Source organism: Vanellus vanellus (genome assembly GCF_965231255.1).
Source record: "Vanellus vanellus genome assembly, chromosome: 3".
NCBI lineage: Eukaryota > Metazoa > Chordata > Aves > Charadriiformes > Charadriidae > Vanellus > Vanellus vanellus.
Genome location: NC_138907.1, coordinates 108,539,607 through 108,559,683, shown reverse-complemented (window position 1 = coordinate 108,559,683; position 20,077 = coordinate 108,539,607). Strand labels below are relative to the sequence as shown.

General features: G+C 42.0%; 1 protein-coding gene across 1 annotated transcript in view; it reads left to right on the top strand.

Moving 5' to 3' along the window:
- Positions 1-239: 239 nt before the first annotated feature.
- Positions 240-20,077, top strand: part of PXDN (peroxidasin) — a gene marked incomplete at its 3' end in the record, with an annotated part of 99,670 nt that continues 79,832 nt past the window's right edge. The window contains exon 1 of the mRNA XM_082480607.1: positions 240-547. Within this exon, the coding sequence (XP_082336733.1) occupies positions 312-547 (236 nt within the window). The 5' untranslated portion in view covers positions 240-311. The remainder of the gene's footprint in view (positions 548-20,077) is intronic.

Below are 20,077 nucleotides of genomic sequence, written 5' to 3'. Positions count from 1 at the left end.
GGCGACCGAACCCCTCTCGCCCCGGGGGGAGGGGGGGGGGACGGAGGAGGGGGCGGCGGTGCGCTGCCCCGCGGTGCCTGCGCAGGGCGGCGCGGAGCCCTGGGGCGCGGCCGCCCATCCCGCCGCCGGCCGGGGCGGGCCCACCGCCGTCCCCTCCTCCTCCAGCCTGAGCGGGGGGGACGGGATCCCCCCCGCCGCCGACCAGAGCGGCAGCCGCGGCCGGGGAGCGGAGCGGAGCGGGCGCGACGCGGACCTGCCGGAGCCCCTCTCCCTCCTCCTCCTCCTCCTCCTCCTCCTCCTGCCCCGCAAGCATGGCCCGGCGCGGAGCGGCGGCCGCCCCCGGCCTCTGCCTCCTGCTCCTGCTGCTGCTCCGCAGCGGGGGGCTCCCCCCTCCCGCCGCCGCGCAGCCCCCCCCGCCGCCGCCGCCACCGCAGCAGCGCGGGAGCGTGTGGTGCCCCAGCCGCTGCCTCTGCTTCCGCACCACGGTGCGCTGCATGCATCTCATGGTGGAGAGCGTCCCCGCCGTGTCCCCCCAAACCACCATCCTGTGAGTAGCCCGGGGAGGGGGGCGGCTGAGCTCGGGGGCGCAGGCAGAGGGGCGGGGGGAGGGCAGAGGAGGAGAAGGAGGAGGAGGAGGGGACACCTGGGGCGGGTGGGAGGCACTTTGGGTGGCGGTGGAGCTTCAGCCCTTTGTCTGCGGTCGGGGGAGGAGGGGAGTGGGGGGTTGGACCCGCGGCGGTGGCTCTGCCCGGGCTCCCCCCCCCGCCCCCTCCCCCCCAAAGCTGCTGGCGGGGCTCCTCGGTAAGCGGCTCGGGGTTGCCCTCGGCTCGGCTCTGCGGGGCTGGGCAGGGCTCGCAGCACCCCCCCGCCCCCGCTGCCCGCTGGGCCCCGCGGGCCGTGCCGGGGGGCGGCGGTGCCCCGGCGCGGGTGGGGTCTGGCCGGTGCCCCGGGTTTGGCAGGGGCGGGTGGAGGTGGATATTCTGGTTAACCTGCGGGCATCGCGTCTCCGGCTTAATCGTCCCTAGAAGGGTTTCGCTGCTTCCTCGGTATCCGGGTTAGAAGCGTATTCGGTGGGCAGGAGGATCGGCGGGGGTGTGTGTAGCCCTCTGTTAGTTCTGAGACATGGTGGGGATGTGTGAGCAAAGCGGGACCCAGACCCTGCGCTTCCCGAAGACTAAGCCGGCTCAAGTTCCTGCGAAGGACTGAGGACACGCGAACTTGCAGTTCTCTTGTCCGATTTTTTTTTTTTTTTTTAATTCAGGCACTAATGTGTCAGCTGAAGCGCCCGACCATTCTTCTGTAGGGTCCAGTCGCTGTTTTGAGTGGGACGGCGTTGGTAATAAAATCCAGTGTTGCCACTGATTTCGTTCACATTGGTTTTACTGTAACGGTGACCTTTCCGGCCATATTTGCCTGTAATAAAGGCGAAGATCTAAAGGAACATCACACGCTATTTTGTTTCGAGGCTTACAGTGAGGAACGGATTTGTTCCACAGACCCGTTTATATGTTTCTTGAGCTCAGAAAGCTCTTGGCACCAGCCCCGTCGTCCCCCCCGTACACACACGCAGCCGTGGAAGCTGAGCAGAACTTGGCCCTGGGAATTTTCTGCGGGGCCTCCTGTAATAAATTGACTTGTGACTTTGTCAGATATTTTCAAAAGGGATCCATAAAGCCTTGGTGTGTTTCAGCTTCCAAGTATTATTTCATGTGAAGAGTACAGTCATTTAACATTAACTGAGTCCCTCTTTGGCATGGAGCGCAGCCTTTTGGCAGAATGGGATTAGTCCTGCAGTACTTGCAAACCTTTTAGGGAACAATACAGGAAGTGGGTGGTTAATGTTTCTTACATTTGAAACAAAGTACATTTACAGAACACCTTTTGCTTTGAGATTACAGGAAACTGTGTAAAGTTAGTTTTGTGAATCGTCTTAAATGTTAAAAAAAAAAAAAAAAAAAAAAAAGGAAAAAATCTTTAGAGTATGGAGTCAAGTCTTCGTGGCTTGGTTTCATGTTAAAGGTAGAAGGGCCTGCAACAGCAGAAAGTATTAGATTAAACCTAGCCAGGGTGGAGCTCCTCTTACGGTGGGTATTTATAATCTTGCAGTGAGTCAGAAGAGAGTGTGTGAACAATGCAAGCATTATACTCGTCTAACCCCACTAATATATCAAATTGTCTAGTATCCCAAATCTGAATTATTGTTCCGGTATAATGCAAGCTACAATGCAGCAGAAGAAGTTAAAAATGTCTTTTTTCAGCTTGACAAAGAACAGTAACTCCCAAACTATGCCTGTGGGTGATCAGCATTCTTCAAAACCTAACGGTAGCCCTACTTGTCATATGGTAATGGGTATTCTCCTTTTTCACCCACTGGCTCAGGGACTGTTATAAATAAAATCAGTAATACTACATCTGTAAATGCACAATCACTCCTTCTGCTACAGTTCTGCTGAATGGCTGTGAATAGGGAGAAGATGGGCCAGAACACAGTCGGGCAACATGAATCTCTGGGACAAAGAACAATGGTACAATTCATTTTGTAATCAGTAGTTTGAAGGTACCAATTATACAGAAATAGCTTACCTATTGTATATGAATTGCTTACCTTTAGCTGTAGGATGTACTTTCAGAATAATTGTTACGTGTCTGAGATACTCATTGATTACCAGATGGTTTACCACTCGTGTTTACCTTACTGTTATGCTTCATAGTGGTTATAGTGTTATGCTTCATGGAGGCAGCCCATCACCCGCAGAAGGCTTTCTACACTCAAGAATAGTTTCTTTTTTAAGCATGAAAATAAGAAGCAGTTATTTCATCTCTGGTTAGACTCTCACAGTTTGTCTTTCATGTGGAGCTTGTATATTAAATGTATTTTGTTGAGTAGTGGTGTTTATAGCTAAATAATTAGAAATGATGAATTAAATTCAATCGAACGCCCTCCCCTTTAAAACACGGACTTAGAAATACTGCAAAGTGTATTGCTGATGGGCTAAGCCCATTTTTACTGACATTGGTAAATTCCACTTTCTTGTCTGTTTCATTTCTTTCTTAGGACACAGATTGACCGTGCAAAGTAATTTCGTAAAATAACATCACCATAAGTATGTAGTTATGTTGGTTTTTGCTGAGCACTGGTTCTGAAAACTGTCCCATTTTGGAAGCTGAGTTGACTTTGCTCTACTTCACATATAATTTGTTATATGGATTAAACCAGCATGGGGCCCAGACCAACTGTGCAGCCAAATGTTTTTCCCCACATATCAAAAATGTCTACTCCTAATCTCAGGCTCTCTTTTGAAAACTGTTCATAACATTACTAGTTGCTGACCTCGCCAGTGCTACTTCTGGCTGTACATTTTCTCACTCTCTCCTGCTTCCCCTACTTTCTGGCACTTCCCCCTTCCCTGCTGCCGGCTGGGATCCACGGCTTAGATTTCTTCTGCAGGGTGGATTCTGCCAGCTTTGAAAGTGCTGGTGGAGCCTTGCATGAGCACGTGGTTTCACCCAAGATGAGATTATCACCCAGAGCCTTTGTAGGACTGGGGCCGGCATCCCAGTCAGCAGGTCCTGTGCTGACTTCCCTTTAGAATGGAGACCCACTTCCAAAGCGGTTTGCAAAACCACTTCATGCCTGAAATACAGTCCTGGAAGTTTCCTTTCATCTCTGACTAAATATAGAGTGCTCATGTATTCATGGAAATTGCTGAAACATATTTATATTAGACCACTTAAACAGTTGAGGAATGTAAAATTCTGGATACAGTACTATTGCTGTCCTCTCCTCCCTGAATTGTATCCCATCGTACATTTATTTAGGGGATTTCTGTCTTCCAGCCGTTCCTAGTTCGTGGTGTTCGTAATTCTGACAGGGGTCCTTTGAGTATCGATGCATTATGTTACTATTTGTATCTTGCCTAAACATGACCAAAATCCAAACCTGTCTACAGGACTAGTTACACATACTCAGACCGATACTAACATTTGTTCACAGTTTTTCTTGGCAGCACCTGGATTTTTTTTTGCTAGCTGTACAAGCATAGTTGCATTCACTGCTATTGGGTCTCAAAGACTGAATGAGAATAGAAAATAACAATTTTGTTTAATATATTCATTAATGACCTGGATGAGGGGACAGAGTGTATCCTCAGCAAGTTTGCTGATGATACCAAACTGGGTGGGGTGGCTGACACCCCAGAGGGCCGTGCTGCCATCCAGCGTGACCTGGACAGACTGGAGAGCTGGGCAGAGAAGAACCTAATGAGGTTCAACAAAAGCAAGTGCAAGGTCCTGCACCTGGGGAGGAAGAATGCAAAGCACCAGTATAGGTTAGGGGTGGACCTGCTGGGAAGTAGCTCAGAGGAGAAGGATCTGGGGGTTGTGGTAGACAGTAAATTATCCATGGCCCAGCAATGTGCCCTTGTCGCCAAAAAGGCCAATGGAATCCTGGGCTGCATAGGGAAGAGTGTGGCCAGTAGGTCGAGGGAGGTCATTCTTCCCCTCTATTTTGCACTGGTGAGGCCACAACTGGAATACTGTGTCCAGTTTTGGGCTCCCCAGTTCAAGAGGGACAGGGAACTGCTGGAGCGAGTCCAGCGAAGGGTAACTAAGATGATTAAGGGCTTGGAGCATCTGCCTTATGAGGAAAGGCTGAGAGAGCTGGGACTCTTTAGCCTGGAGAAGAGAAGGCTGAGGGGAGACCTTATTATGGCGTACAAGTATCTAAAGGGTGGGTTGAAGGAGGATGGAGCCAGGCTCTTTTCAATGGTTCCCAGTGACAGGACGAGGGGCAATGGGCACAAGTTAGAACACCGGAAGTTCCGTTCAAATACACGGAAAAACTTCTTTCCGGTGAGGGTGACAGAGCACTGGCACAGGCTGCCCAGGGAGGTTGTGGAGTCCCCTTCCCTGGAGATTTTCAAGACCCGCCTGGATGCAGTCCTGAGTAATGTGCTCTGGCAATCCTGCTTTGGCAGGGGAGTTGGACTAGATGATCTCTAGAGGTCCCTTCCAACTCTGATAATTCTGTGATTCTCTGTGGTTCTGTGATTCTGTTGCAAGCAGAAAAGGTAAAAGCTGACAAAAAATAATTGTCACAAAGAAAGTGGACTTGATTTGCACTAAGAACGGCATGCAAATTATTGAGGAAAAAAAATATTCTGAAATAAGTCACCCATAATATTTGTGATGGGTAATTATTACTTTGGCTCTCCTGCATGTCTGTTATGAATGAAACACCTTCTCAATACATGAGTGTAATTTTAAGAGATCAGACCTTAATAGGAGTTTTTAAATTGCAGTTATTCCAGCTGAGTAGCTGTCGTGGTTTAGGCCAAATCCACCACTGGGGACCCGAGGGACCCCAGATGGGACCGACAGATGCTCCCCTCTACCCCTCTACAAAGAGAGAGGCAGAGGAGGAAAAAGAGACTTATGAGTTTAGAAGAAACTAAACTACTTTAATGAAATATTAATAATAAAATAAAAAGAAATAATGAAATATCAAGCTCCCGAGATGACAATCACGTCACTGGCTGGCACTGGGGCAGTCCCAGACTGGACTCAGTGACAGACGGGAACTGGATTCCGGATCTGGAGTCAGGGTCGGGATCACAGGCAGACGAACAGAGTCCTCCTCAGACGTCGGCCATTGAAGGAAGAGCCCCTGACCCTTTGATCCCTCAGATTTTATACTGAGCATGAGGCAGATGGGATGGAATACCCCCTTGGTCAGTTTTGGGTCACCTGTCCTGTCCGCTCCTCCCTGCAGGTGGGACCCCACTATGTTTTTCGGCTTCCGACCCTCCAACGTGGCAAATAACAAAGTTGTTTGGCCTCGAGTGTTATAGCAATAAGTATAAGCAGGAGCCTCTCTGCACACCACGCCTGGGCATCAGCTCTAAACAATTGGTCTTATCACTCTGAGAGAGGGAACATTTTCTGCACAATATGCAGTTAATTTCAGTTGTTAGAAGAGGCCCAGCTAAGAAGCGAAGTTACTGAACAAAATTGGTTCTGTTTTACCTCAAACCAGGACATTAGCTTTTGAAGGTAGTCACTGAAATTAAATTGAAGGCAACAGTCTCAGTGTTGCTTGTTCCTGCTTTTGTTTACATGATTCCAACATATTCTACAAATCGGATAGTTTATAGCGCATACCTATTTATCTATTTATTTATTTATTTATTTTATTTTATGGTTTCTAGGGAAAGGGGAAAGCGTGAATTGTTTAATTCTGTGGTGACTTTCTAGGAAGCTGTATAAGAAGTACTTACGTTTTTTTCATAGCTCCATGAGAATTTTGTGGAATCTGATGTACACTCGCAATGCCAGTGAACAGCGTTACTGATGCTTTTTAAGAGCATCTATCTTAATACAATTTAAAAAAACCCACTGTGTTACATGAATCACACATCTGTTTAGAGTGTACATGAATTACCAAAGAGGTAGGGGTAATGGAAATATAATGACATTTTGCATTTCAGTGTTGATTTGTGATAACATTATGCCTCTTAACAGAGGCATTTAGGGAAAAGAAATGGGTGATGTGTGTGAATTCTGCCAGTGCAGGAGTCTCTGGGCTATCATAGCGGAAGGATGCATGGTATTTGCAGATCTGCTGTTTGCAAATGGTGCGTTATCAGTCAGCAAACCGCCAGCCCATTCTCATCTGAAAAATGCAGGATCCTTGCTTCCGATCAGATCTTTGAAACCCTTTTAGAAAAATTCCAGTAGATGAAGCAATTAAGACAGCAAATAAATACACTTCGACGCTGTGAATGACAAAAGATTGTAGTCTCAAATCTGGACTGTGAGTCAGCTCGATCACTTCACTGCTGAGCATCAATTTACATATAGGAGGTAGCTGAGAGATATGACACTGGTGTAAGGGTTTAGTTAAGAGACAGAGATTTGTCTATATCTAGTGTTCAAAAAAGAAGAACAGATACTGAAGGTTTACTTGGAGTGTTTGAGAATAGCTGAGTACGGACACAGATCTCGACGGATTTGTGGCTGGGCAGCATTAGATGCCAGTGATGATTTGCTTGAATTACATGAAGCAGGAGAAAAGCGTAAAATTATTTCAATAAAAGTTAAATTTTATGACCAAGTGCAGAATTCGATTTAAGATTAAAGCACCTATGTGTAGCTCTCTAGAGACAGGAGTCTACAGCCACGTTTGGTGTCTAAGCTTCCCTTCTAGTGAGTAGCAACTTAGTCAATACAGCCCGTATTGCCTGGAGCAGGACTTCACCCGAAAGGAGACACCTAGGACCCGATTCATTCGCTAACTATAGTATCTAGCATCATTTGAATTCCCTTGATGAGATAATTTCTAGCCTCCAGCTGCCTCTCCAAAAAGGACACAGGTCTCCCATTGGACCTGTGTCATACCCACTTGCTCCCACCGCCAGCCTAGGACATCTGAACCAAGCACAGGCACCACTGTTGAGACAACTGAATTAAGCTGCTACTGTTTAGGTGGCTTATTCATTCTCCAGCATGAGTGTGTTGACTAGTCTTCTGTTGACAATAAAAGGAGTTTAAACATCTTAATGTAGATGTTGATATTTATTTGTCTAAACAAAAGCTCAAAATGTTTTTCAAAAGAGAATGTTTATGTAGTATTTTAACAGAAAGAAACTACTTGCAAAAATCGGGCAAAGGAGTCATACACGATACAGAAAGTAACTTAAAGTTACTTTCTTAAACTAGTTAAACTTAAAATTGTTGCTAAAAGGAGAGTATTTCTCCTCCATTAAGCCCTATCCTCCGAGTACCGACAAATCAAACAGATACTGCTTAAGATCCCAAACCTCCCCAGCAAAGCAGCTTTGGAGGATGTGTAGGATGCATACCCTGCTAGAGCCGTTCCCAGGCAATCTGTCTGTACTGCTGATGGAACGAGCTAGGACCTAGGCATGAATGTCTTGAGGAGACATCTGCAGTGCTTGCAGAACGCGCTTGGTTGTGCGCAGCGGGCAGAAGGGCACACCATTGATGGAGTGTTTGGTGTTTACTGGGAGACATTAGGCAAAGCTGCTGAGGGAAGCAGCAGAAGGCCCAAACGAGTCTTCGTTTCAAGAACTCATCTGTAAGTCACTAGATCCACTAGTGGGAAAGTATTTTTGTCACCTCAGCAGCAAGTTAACCCTCACCAAATTCTTTGTTGAAGAGTGGGCAAAGATGTGGAGCGCAATCATACCCATCGTTTCCTGCAAGAATCTTACTGTGTATATAACATACTGTCATCAGCACAATTCATTGTCTTATGTTACAGTTAATAAATATAATTTCTGGTTTTCATCTTTTTTACTAAGATGTATTTTTGACCAGTAAATATTTAACATTTGAGTGTTAAAATGCTAAATATGTATTTATTTACAGAAAGCTGTCTGTAATGAGTAAAACCAAAGATCCATCTGACCTGGTATCTGTTCTTTGAGGGTGACTGGAAGGGCAGCTTATAAACAAGTAGACAGCATAGAGCAGCATATAGTGGTTCATCCCTATTTGCATTTGCAGTTTAGGGATTTTCTGAGCTAGAGATTATTTCCATATTATATGTAATTCTGAATGAATTTCTCCTCCACAAGTTGTTAACCTCTTTTTTTCAACTAATTTAGCTGTCACTTACGCTGATAACGTTTGGTGACAAGGAGTACTACACAAACTACACGGTGTAAATCACTCTCTTCTTTTGTTTGAAGCCTGCAAGTTGCTAGCTTCACTTGGTGTCCCCCATTTCTTCTGTTGGAAGAGACAGTGAATACTCTATCCCTCTCTATCATCTCAATGTCAGCCATGACCTTTTATCCTAAACTTCTCCATACATTTCTTTTTAGAGTTGAGGAGCCTTCTCACTGAAAGGTCGATGTTCTTAACCTCTCATCATCTGAATTGCTCCTTTCCCACTCTGCTGCGTTTTGAGGGATTTATAACTTGCCCCAGTATTTACATGGACAGATCTGGTATGTGGGCTAACTGGGGATTTATACAGCGGCATTAGGATTGTCTCTGTTTTTACTTTCTGTTCGTCTGCTAATAATTCCCAACATCATTTTTCATCCTCTTGAACTCTTGTTTTCATGGAATTATCAAGGGTAGCTTAAGATATTGTCCATAAGTAGTAATGATCAGGTCTAGGCCCACCATTTTATTTTTGTTAAGTTTGGTTTTCTCTATATACATTACTTTGTATTAATATGCATCAGGTCTGAATTTTAATATCCATTCATGGACTGTTGACAGGTCCTTCTGCTGCTCTTCCTAGTCAGACTTTGTTAAAACAGATGAATATCATAAGCAACATTTTATTCTCTCCGTTGTTCATCCCTCTTCCACTTATGAATAAATTGAACAACGCAGAACCCATCACAGCTCTCTGTGAAACTCTACTGGTGACCTTCCTCCACTACGAAAATTCACCATTTACTACCAACATCTCTTTATATGCTTATCTGGACTGTGGAGGATATTTGCTTTCTAGCTGTTTCAAAAGATTGTCTTCTAATTCCCAAAGCTTTGGGAGCTTGGACTGTGGTCAGCACAAGATTTTTTTCATTTGTTCTACTGAAACATTTTAGAAAGCCACGAGGATTATATAGATCAATGGATTGCTTGGTATTGTTGTCTAGGCCCAGTTGAAAATCAGAGTTTTAAACATTTTTCTGTCTCCCTGAATCTGTTAATAGATGTCTTCAGTGGCTCTGCTGTTACTTAGTTTTCCCAAACAACAGCAAAATTAAAAGTGATGAGTTATGTCAATTTTCATCATTACTTTGGGGAATTCAGGGGCACAAGGGACATTGAGTAAGAAATTTTTGAGTAGCAGAGACAAACATGGGATTACTCACTGGAAAGAGTAAGAAATGGATGCTTGGACATGAGTAAATATACTCTTTCTCTCCTAATTCCCAAAGAAGGCTGGTGGAAAAATAAGAGGGAGATGCCTATCCGTTGCATCATCAGGAGGTTCTGGATCTGAGACACAAGGAGAGGGGTGACTGTCTCATCTAACATTGTGGTAAACACATGCCTGAGAGAAAAATATGACTAATAAATATTCCAACCTCCTCCCATTTTTTTTTGTAGCTCTTACTGACTTCTCTCCCAGGTGAGGTCAGTGCTCATTAAGAGATGAGATGAAGATGTCATTAACCAGTAGAAAACTTGGTCATTTAGATTTTAAATAAATGTTAGGCTGCCCACTTGTGCTTATGGATTGGCTTGTAAGTAAACTAAGTTTAAATTAAAAGGTTGAAAGTCCAGCAGAAAAGAGAAATAGAAAGTACAGCCAGTAAAGAAGAGAACAGAGCTCGGGGTAAAGACAGAAGGAAGCTGTGGAAAGAAAACAATATAATATAATAGAAGAAATTGCTATTGCTATTATGACATGAAAAAATAGCAGAGAACTATTCAGAAAATAACAAAAGAAGAAGAGAAATAGTGTGTGATGTGTAAAAACTACTTAATATTTTATTTTTTTGACTCATAAAATGTCCTTTTACGGGAATATTTTACTGTCTTTAATGGCTAAAATGAAAATGCTAGGTTAATGTTTTCAGGCCCCAATTCTATTTTGAACAATTGAAAAACAAACTGTAAATTTTCACCCATCGTGATTCATCTTTCAAAATGTTATTTTTTCAATTACTTCTTTTTGGTTTCATATTTCTAAGACTTTCAAAACTTATTGTAGTTTGTTTACAGTATTTTGTCCCACTTCATATATTATTTTGTGATGGAATATTTTGTACGCTCTATATCTCATCTTGCAGATGTGAACTTATGCTTAACTTTGCATACATGAGTAATCCCCAGGCTTCTGGTTCTTCCTGGGCTTGGACATTTGCTGAGTCTCTTTCCAGCAAGCAAAAGTGTTTACAGCCTTATAGGCTAAGACTTCACTTGCAGAAAAGGCCCATTTATAAAGGTGACATTTAAATTCTATATTACACAAGCTAAATATTTATAGTTGCCTGTCTTTCTGGAGAAGCTTATGTATAAAAATATGTTAATATTTTAAATACTTTTGTGTATGTCTGTGTTTGTATACATGTATACACACACATGCTATACACATAGTGTATATGTATGTGTGTGCGTATACATGTAAAGTAAAATGGAAGCAACTGAGCCAAACTGTCTTTATCTTTGTTCCATTTGGATTTGATGAAAAAGACCAAAACCAAAACAAAAATAGCTTTACAGGCTTTATTATTGCAAACATGGGCAGAGTTTCAAGACAATCCAAAGAGATGGTGCAATGAGAGCTGGCTGAGCTGGAATGGAATGACTCAAATAGTTCCTTTTCCTTCCTTTGCTTATCAGGCTGCCAAATTTGATTTCTTTTTTGGTATGGAATTATTATTGTGGCTAATGAGAGTCAAGTGATTCTTTGAAAAAGAAAATTGAATGACTGTTTAGTTTATTGCAAATGACAAAGATTCTCAAACTTCTTAAGAAAGACACATGAGGGAGGGACTGGTGTGGGCTCTCAGCTTCATGGTTGTTTTTTTTTTTTGTTTTGTTTTGTTTAACCTGTATTTACACAGATTAGCGAAGATTAGGACATTGAAGAGTTTATGCAGTGCCTGGCATGGTTTCTAGAACCTTGTGAAAGTTTGTTGAATCAAAACTGTTAAGTTTGGTGCAATGTTGTGTTCTCTTTTGCTTTTTTTTTTTTTGAGTTTTTTATATGTTTTACTAAGCAAAATGATGAGTGTACGTATTTAACTCCAAAATTAGTTTTAATGATTGTGACATTGCTCCCTTCTCTGTTGTGATTTGTTGTTGTTTGGACTTTCAGATCTTTTATTCTCTTTCCAGTTGCCACTCCCCGGATCTTTCAGAAACATTTTCTTTCAGCATTCTTTCCCCTTAAATCACTTATTACAACAGTCTGCTCATTGCTTGGCTGGACTAAAAAAGGAAAAGAATATTACTTTGTACGCAGCATTACCTTAACTAATGACTCTTTTTGGTAAGCAGGATATGACTGCTAAGTGTCAAGTTGTTTGCATTGTGTTAGCCAGACTGATGGATTCAATAGCCTTTTATTAGCCATATGGCTTCCCGTTTCCTTCATAGGAGAAAAAATATAGGATAGGCAAGTTCATGCTTACAATTACCTATCTCCAGGCAGTGTGAAGCGTAGCAGGGCAGCCTGAAATTCAATGCAAACTTCTCAAAAGAATTCAATTCAGAGGTTTATAGCCTCTGTCCAAGGTTCACTGTGCTCTACAGACGGTAAATATTTTCAGTTTACAGAATCAGAATCACAGAATGGTTGGTGTTGGAAGGGACCTCTGGAGATCATCTAGTCCAACCCCCCCTGCCAAAGCAGATTCACCTAGCGCAGGTCGCACAGGAACATGTCCAGGTGGGTTTTGAATATCTCCAGGGAAGGAGAATCCACAGCCTCTCTGGGCAGCCTGTTCCAGTGCTCTGTCACCCTCAAAGTGAAGAAGTTTTTCTTCATGTTCGGATGGAATTTCCCATTTTCCAGTTTGTGCCCATTGCCCTTGACCTATCACTGGGCACCACTGAAAAGAGTCTGGCTCCATCCTCTTGACACCCGCCCTTTAGATATTTCTAAGCATTGATGAGATTCCCTCTCAGTCTTATCTTCTTCAGGCTAAACAGGCCCAGGTCTCTCAGCCTTTCCTCATGAGAGAGATGCTTCATTCCCTTGATTCATCTTTGTAGCCCTCCACTGGACTGTCTCCAGTAGTTCATTGTCTTTCTTGAACTGGGGAGCCCAGAACTGGACACAGTACTCCAGATGTGGCTTCAGTAGGGCAGAGTAGAGGGGGAGGATAACCTCCCTTGACTTGCTGACCACGCTCCTTTTTAATGCACCCCAGGATACCATTGGCCTTCTTGGCCACAAGGGCACATTGCTGGCTCATGGTCAACTTCGTGTCCACCAGGACTCTCAGGTCCCTCTCTGCAGAGCTGCTTTCCAGCAGGTCAACCCCTGACCTGTACTGGTGCATGGGGTTATTCCTCCCTAGGTGCAGGACCCTACACTTGCCTTTGGGCAATAACTCTTTGGAATAATAACTAATTTGGGTTCCAGAAAAAAGTTTTGGTTTGATGGCGTTTTGGTAAACTCTGAGAAATTTGAGAAGTGGGAGTATTTTAAGTTACTTTTTAAAGACATAAACTGAATCATGAAATTCAGATCTTTGACTTGGGTAACATTCTCAGTCTCCAATAAAAAAGCTCAGGCATTTGTTTTAAAGTGCCAGAGAAAGGACAGATTTTCATCAGGCAGGAAGAGCTGCAGAGCCGCGATGGGGCTGCAAGGGCCAGTGAGAGCAATTCGATTATGTGAGTAGGTGGTTTGCTCTGGCCAGATTCAAGTCATTAAATTTCTGATTCAATTTTATTGGCCTGGGCAAAACTTAAGTAAGTATAATAGCACCTATGTAGGGGGTAGAATCAGCTAAAGTAAATCAATTAAAATGTTCGTTAGACTTTTATGTATAGAGAAAGCATGTTTTATGTGTAGACTGAAGACATAGCTGTCAGGAGTGTAAATAATTGCTACGAGGCAATTATTAAAGGTCTGTAAAGACCTTTCTTAGTATAGAAACACCTCCTATACTTTATTTAAAGCAATTTTAAAAACTCAGGCTATTGTTTTTCCTGAGTGCTCTATGAATAAGCTAAATCACTTGAAATTTCTAAAGTTTTGATACATGCTGAAACATCTTTCTTAATTCAGTGAACAACAGTTTTGAAAACTTAGCCAGAAAATTCTCGTGTCAATCTTTATACTGGTCATATCTGTGGAAAAGATACCTATCCATCAATGGATGTAAGTTATAACTATCTTTTGAAGAAATTCGTGTGCGAGCCAAATGCATTAGATAGTACAGGGAAGTTTTGCATTTTCAGTGAGCTTGCAATGTGAACAACACTTAGAGAACAGATATGAGGTAGGTAAATAACTTGTGTACAGCCCACGCACTCAGGTACTCAGGTGTATTATGTAGGTCAGTTTTGTAATTCCATGGCATGTGTTTATAATCCCTTATTCATCAAAGAAAGAAGTAAAAACTAGTTGTGGTTTGGCACTAACCATTCAACAATATCGAGTTGAATTCAAACTAGTTTTGTCTTTTCAATATTGGTAAAATTTTGAATTCCCACATTATATATGAAACCAGTAGTATCTGTGCAACCAAGATTCTTCAGGTAACAGTTTTCCATTACCTTTCGTTTACTTTTTTTCTGTGGATATCCATGAAGAATTGTTTTGTAATAGCATTAGCATAGAGCAAGTACCTGTCTTGCTTGTCAGACATTGTTTATGACAGAATTTGTATCCTGGTTGATTTTGTTGTTTGTTTGTTTCTTTTTTTTTTTTGTTTTTGGCCATAACTACCTTCCCAAACTTTTCCTGAAAATCAGAAAAAAATATATGTCATCATAAGTCTATAATAAATACATCTTAGTTACCTGAAGTAGAATTTGCATTTATAAAATCCTTAAATATTAAAATATGTTTTATTTACTTATTTGCTTTTGCAGGTTGACTTTGCTTTGGAAATAAAATGTCCATTCAGCTCAGCCTTATATTTAGCCCTGTGGGTTGGACATGGGAAGGGTTTGTCAGAGCAAGTGTATAATCTCAGGAGAGATTTCAGCCATGACACTACGGTAGTAGCACACCATCTGATGCCTGAGGAAACTTTACCAGTAGAAATTTATGCACTTAAGAGGTTAAGTACTGGGTTTGTGGCTTAGCCTCTAAAATTCTACTTAAGGTGTCTTAAGTATTTGTGGAAAACCCAGCCATAAATTGGCATTTGCATGGCTCTGGATCAGAGGGTATAGTTGTACTGTTGACCAGTATTACAGCAATGATATTTTAGCTGTGGGTCCAGGAGGATTCTTTTTCAGGTGAACTTACAATTTGGTGAATAATATTTTGTGGCAAAGAATTTTTTCGCTGGACTTTAAGCCATATATATGGCCGTGTTCTTAGTCAAGCAGAGTACTAGTAGTTTATACATTTCCAAGACATGTAAATATGTATTTTTGGGTAGTAAAAACATTCTAAGAATCTGTTCTTGAAAGCTGAAAAGTATTTAGTAGATATATCTGCCTGCTGAAACTAAGTTTTTTTTTTTAAACTTTTGGCTGCAGATAGTACTCAAACTTCTTTTTTTGAGATGACTATTTATACCTTATACTAAAAGAAAACAGTAAGTAATGTATTTAAGTAGCTGGTCTATTTAGTATATTAATGCTAGTATGTACCTCTTGTTTTGTTTCAATTTTCTGGTTTACTTTACAAAATAGAGATTGTAACCCTTTGCAGTTAAAAACCCCCAACCCAGAAACACCATCTGAGGGGTATTTGTGTTTCTTTTGGCTGCTGGGTGCCAGCAGTGGTGGCTTGTTCCTGCTCTTGGTCTTCTCAGTCAGTTCTCAGAGGTAGCTGAAAAATAAATCATAGAATCATAGAATCGCTGAGGTTGGAAGGGACCTTTAAGATCATCAAGTCCAACCATTAACCTACCCTGACAAAACCACTTCTAGACCATGTCCCCAGGTACCACATCTGCCCTTTTTTTAAACACCTCCAGGGATGGTGAATCCACCACCTCCCTGGGCAGCCTATTCCAATGTTTAATAACCCTTTCAGTGAAAAAATTTTTCCTAATATCCAATCTAAACCTTCTCTGACATAACTTGAACCCATTTCTTCTTGTCCTATCACTTGTCACCAGGGAGAAGAGGTCAGCTCCCATCTCTCTAAAACCTCCTTTCAGGTAGTTGTAGAGGGTGATAAGGTCCTCTCAGCCTCCTCTTCTCCAGGCTAAACAACCCCAGTTCCCTCAGCCGTTCCTTTTAAGACTTGTCCTCCAGACCCCTCACCAGCTTTGTAGCCCTTCTCTGGACATGCTCCAACACCTCAATATCCTTCTTGTAGTGAGGGGCCCCAAAAAGCCTTTGGTTTCACCTGAACCATTTCCCTGATTTTGTGGCCTGTGATGCCCATGGCCACTCGTGTTAGCCCCAGTGAAATGGTGGCCTGGCAGGAGGGGAGGAACGCTTTCCTGAGGGAACCCATTAACCTGCCCCTTTGGCCTCACCAAAATAGGCCTGCCCTCAGGGAAAGCCTTAAAAACAAGCCAAGTTTGTGGTACAACTTGAAGGGCCAGGTTCCACACACACAGAGGACTGTAAATGCCATTGCTGAGATGTCCCTGGAGAAAAAGTCCCCCTCCACCTTCCCTTCCAACTGCCCCCTGCCCCGCACCACCCCGGGCATGCTGCTCCTGCCCGGTGGCAAAAGTAATTGTCTGTCTTTGGAAATGTTTGGAATTTTGACTCTTCTGAATTAATTTTTAATTAATCTCCCATGTACTGAGTTTTTATGCTAGGTATTTATTTTAAGACATCCGATATTCCTAAAAGGCAGGTTTGTATTTAATGTTTTAGAGACGTTTCTACATTTTTTTTTTCATTCTACTTTGGCAAGAATAATCATATGTTTTAACTTTTCCCCATTTTTTGCATACACATGTGATTGAAAGCATTTTCCTTTCTGTTTGAACATCAGGAAAGACGCTTTGAGAGTCCGTGTAAGCTATAATGTATTACTGGGAAGCCTGTGAAGCCCAAACGGTATTTATATGGCCTGAGTGATAGCTAGTTTGTAACTGATAGGGGTTGATGAAAACAAGAATGTAAGTTGAAACTTATTCGAAATGAAAAAATCATATTGAATTATTACCTTAAAAAAGGCCTTAAACTGTGAAGGCTCAAGGAGTACAGAATTGTCTTCGCTTATACTCAGAAATGAACTTTTTGGCCTTAGGAACAACATGTAAGTGTGTAATAACATTTTCTGTCTAAGAGTGTTTCATGCTTCTTTCTGGTATTTTTAGTACTTTCTTATGTGATGAAATAATTACAGAGATATTAAAAAGTGTTTTCTAATTAATTGTTGACTTAATAATGCCAATATTAGAACTGCTAGGAAGAAGGTGCATGACTTAAAGCAAAATAGATATGATCTCCTGAGGCCACTGAAATTTTAAATAACTAACAAACGCACACAAGACTAGTAACACTTATTTGGAAATTTCAGACATGTCTGTAATTTGCAGCCACCAGTTTTCTACAGATTTACTTTGAGTAGAAAAAGAAGAAAAGAAATATGCAGGGAAAGAAGCTGCAGGCATTTCATTTAGTTCAATCCTAGTTTTGGCATGTGAGGTAAAACGAGATGGGTGTTCATTGATTCTACATATTATGGGATATGATTAAAATATATATAAAAAGCAATATATTTATTATTATATTTTATTTATTCTCTTGATGTGTTCTGTAAGATAACTTTTTCCCTAATGAGTAGGGAGTCGGTAATGAGAAGTAGCTCTAAAATGACTTTAATTGTTTTTTGCTTATAATTTTGATATTGATGTTAGGATGGACATGGCAAGAAGAAAAAGGAAGGGATAATCTCTGTTCCCAGACATTCTCTTCACTGAAAGTCATTCAGTTGGGTACTTCAAGGTTGCATGTCCTCTAGTAGCCTCTTCCATTGCTCTTCCCAGGCAGAAAGCAGTTTCTCAGGAACGCACGGATGCCTGTGCTGAGACTGCCTGCACTGATGAGGCATCAAGAGATAAATATCAGAGGATTCTGAATGCAGCGGTGTCACTCCCAGTTCTTCTGAGTTTGCTTTGCCAGGAGCAGGAGGAGCTGGAGGCAAAGCAAGAAAATAGCTAACTTATCTCCTCTGGCAGCCCTTTGTTAACCTCAGGAAGCAGAAGATATGATTCCAAGAGCTGCAGCCTTTTCAGTGGGGTGACCTGGGATTTTCCATAAAGTGGAAGGAAGAGCCGTCACTTTGTCTGAAACCAGGAAACCTGTCTGCAGCCAAGTTACAGAGTACCTGAATTTTTGTTTTCACTCTTTATGCAGGCCAATAGTGCTTTCCGTATTTATAGTAAAATGTCCCTGGCATTCTATAGGAACAAGTATCCAGATAAATTCTAACACCACCTCTGAGTCTGTTTGAAGCTTTGTATTGGAAATTGTTGGGCAAAAAATTGGAAATTATTTGGCAATCTTTGTATTCGAAATAACTGGAGAAAGTACATAACGGTTGGAAATACATTCTGATAAAATCCGCTTAGTAGAGAGGGAAGTGACGCATAGATTTACAATGAATAAAGGCTTTTGGGTCAAATTTAGATGTTATTTTTAGATGCAGTAATTCCTTCAGTTTTCCACATCCTTTGGCTTGATGTTGATCTTGTATTGCAAGACTTCTCTTTGATTTGAAGGAGACAAAATGGGCATTCTTCAGTAAGGTCACTGGCATAGTAGATGCTGGATGTTATTTATTGGCGTAATAAATATAATGCAAGCTCACATGCACTGCATCAATGAGGCTTCCTGCCCTGAGGAAAGAAAACCCCCCAAAATTGCACTGATGGGGAAATCACACTTCTATACTAGTATATTATTATATTAGTTTACCTGCCCGGTCTGTTATTTCTTTCCCAGCCCTCACTCACATCCCTGTTTTCCGGGATCTTCTGCTGCTGAGAGCTCCTTGCCCTCAGCTCTGCGCTGGTACTCGCCGGGTGCGGGGTGTACCCAGCTGGTACAGCTGTGGGAGAGGGGCTGACGGTGTCAGAGCTAGAAGGAGGCTTCTTAAGAGCTCTGGCACTCCAGTAAAACGCAGGTGTCCCTTCTGCATCAGAGTGCATTCCCTTTTATGGATATGCACACTCATTTGCTTGCATTGCGCCCGCATCCTTTTTCCCAAGAGTAAAGAAAGAACTGATCTGCCATAGAACAAAATCAGACAAATTGCATGGAATTGCGAGTATGCTTTCCTCCCTACCCATATTTGAAGTTTTATTTATTTATTTATTTATTTAGAAATCTTTAAGAACTGCTGCAAAAAAAAATTCATGTATGAACTTCAGGGCTCAACTCCTCTGGTCCTGTTTTAAGAAAAATGGTCAATGCTACTCTTTGCAGCTGTTTACTTCTAGTGAGCACAAAAGGAAGATAAACACACTCAAGCTGGAAGCAGGGTGAGAGTATCCCCTTTTTGACAGCGAATATAGTTAACTACTAGAATGACTAGCAAGTCATTAGGTTTCGCTTGATTCATGGTCTTTTTGAATCACAGTTTTATATTTTTCTCAAAGGGATGGTTCAGCTCTGACAGCAATAATTAATTGCCTTAAGACAGGAACTTCTCTAACTGTTGTGTGACTTGTCCTGTGTGGGAGGTCAGGGGATGATAATGTTTCTTTCTGGCTTTCAGTTCTTTCCTCTGAGAATATCAATATTTCATGGATATAGAGTTTAGACTTAAGCATCCCTGTGAGGCAGAGAAGTGCAGAAACTTTATTTATTTTGCAAAATGTTAGATAGGGGGGAAAAAAGACTAATTTATGACTATAGCATAAAAGCAGTATTTCTGTGGGGTTTTTCACAGTAGTAATTCATACGACTATTAACTACAAACCCAAACTAAACTGTTACCGCATTTGCTTTAGTGGTTCGTGGTATGCCATAAACTAGTCAGCTTCCCTTTTTTGTGTCTTCTGTAGCCTGCTATAGAGGAGAATTTTTTTTTTTTCTTGCGAAGTAGAGTTGAAACAATAAATATTGAGAAGGAAACCAAGAAAAGGTTGCATCTCCAACTGTTGCTAATCCTCTAAAAATATTTTGATGTTTCAGTAGCTCTTTACCATACAGACTACGCCAACCATTAGTTCACTCTCTGCTTGATCCAAGAACTTAACCATCACGTATTTGTGTTAGCACAGCACTCGTGCAGCTATCATGCCCAAGGATCTTTCTGTCAAAAATAATCAGTAATGAATCGTATGGCTGTACTGTCAACAATCTTTTCATTGTTTGGTTCTAGAAATAGATCCCCTTGAGAGGAATAAAGACAGATTTTGCCTTTTCTTGTTATTTCTCCAGAATGCAGAAACAGCGTTACATCTCTTTCAATTCTACCCATACTGTTAAAAGGAGGGAATTATTTTGGTTGTGGGTTGTTTGTTTGGTTTCT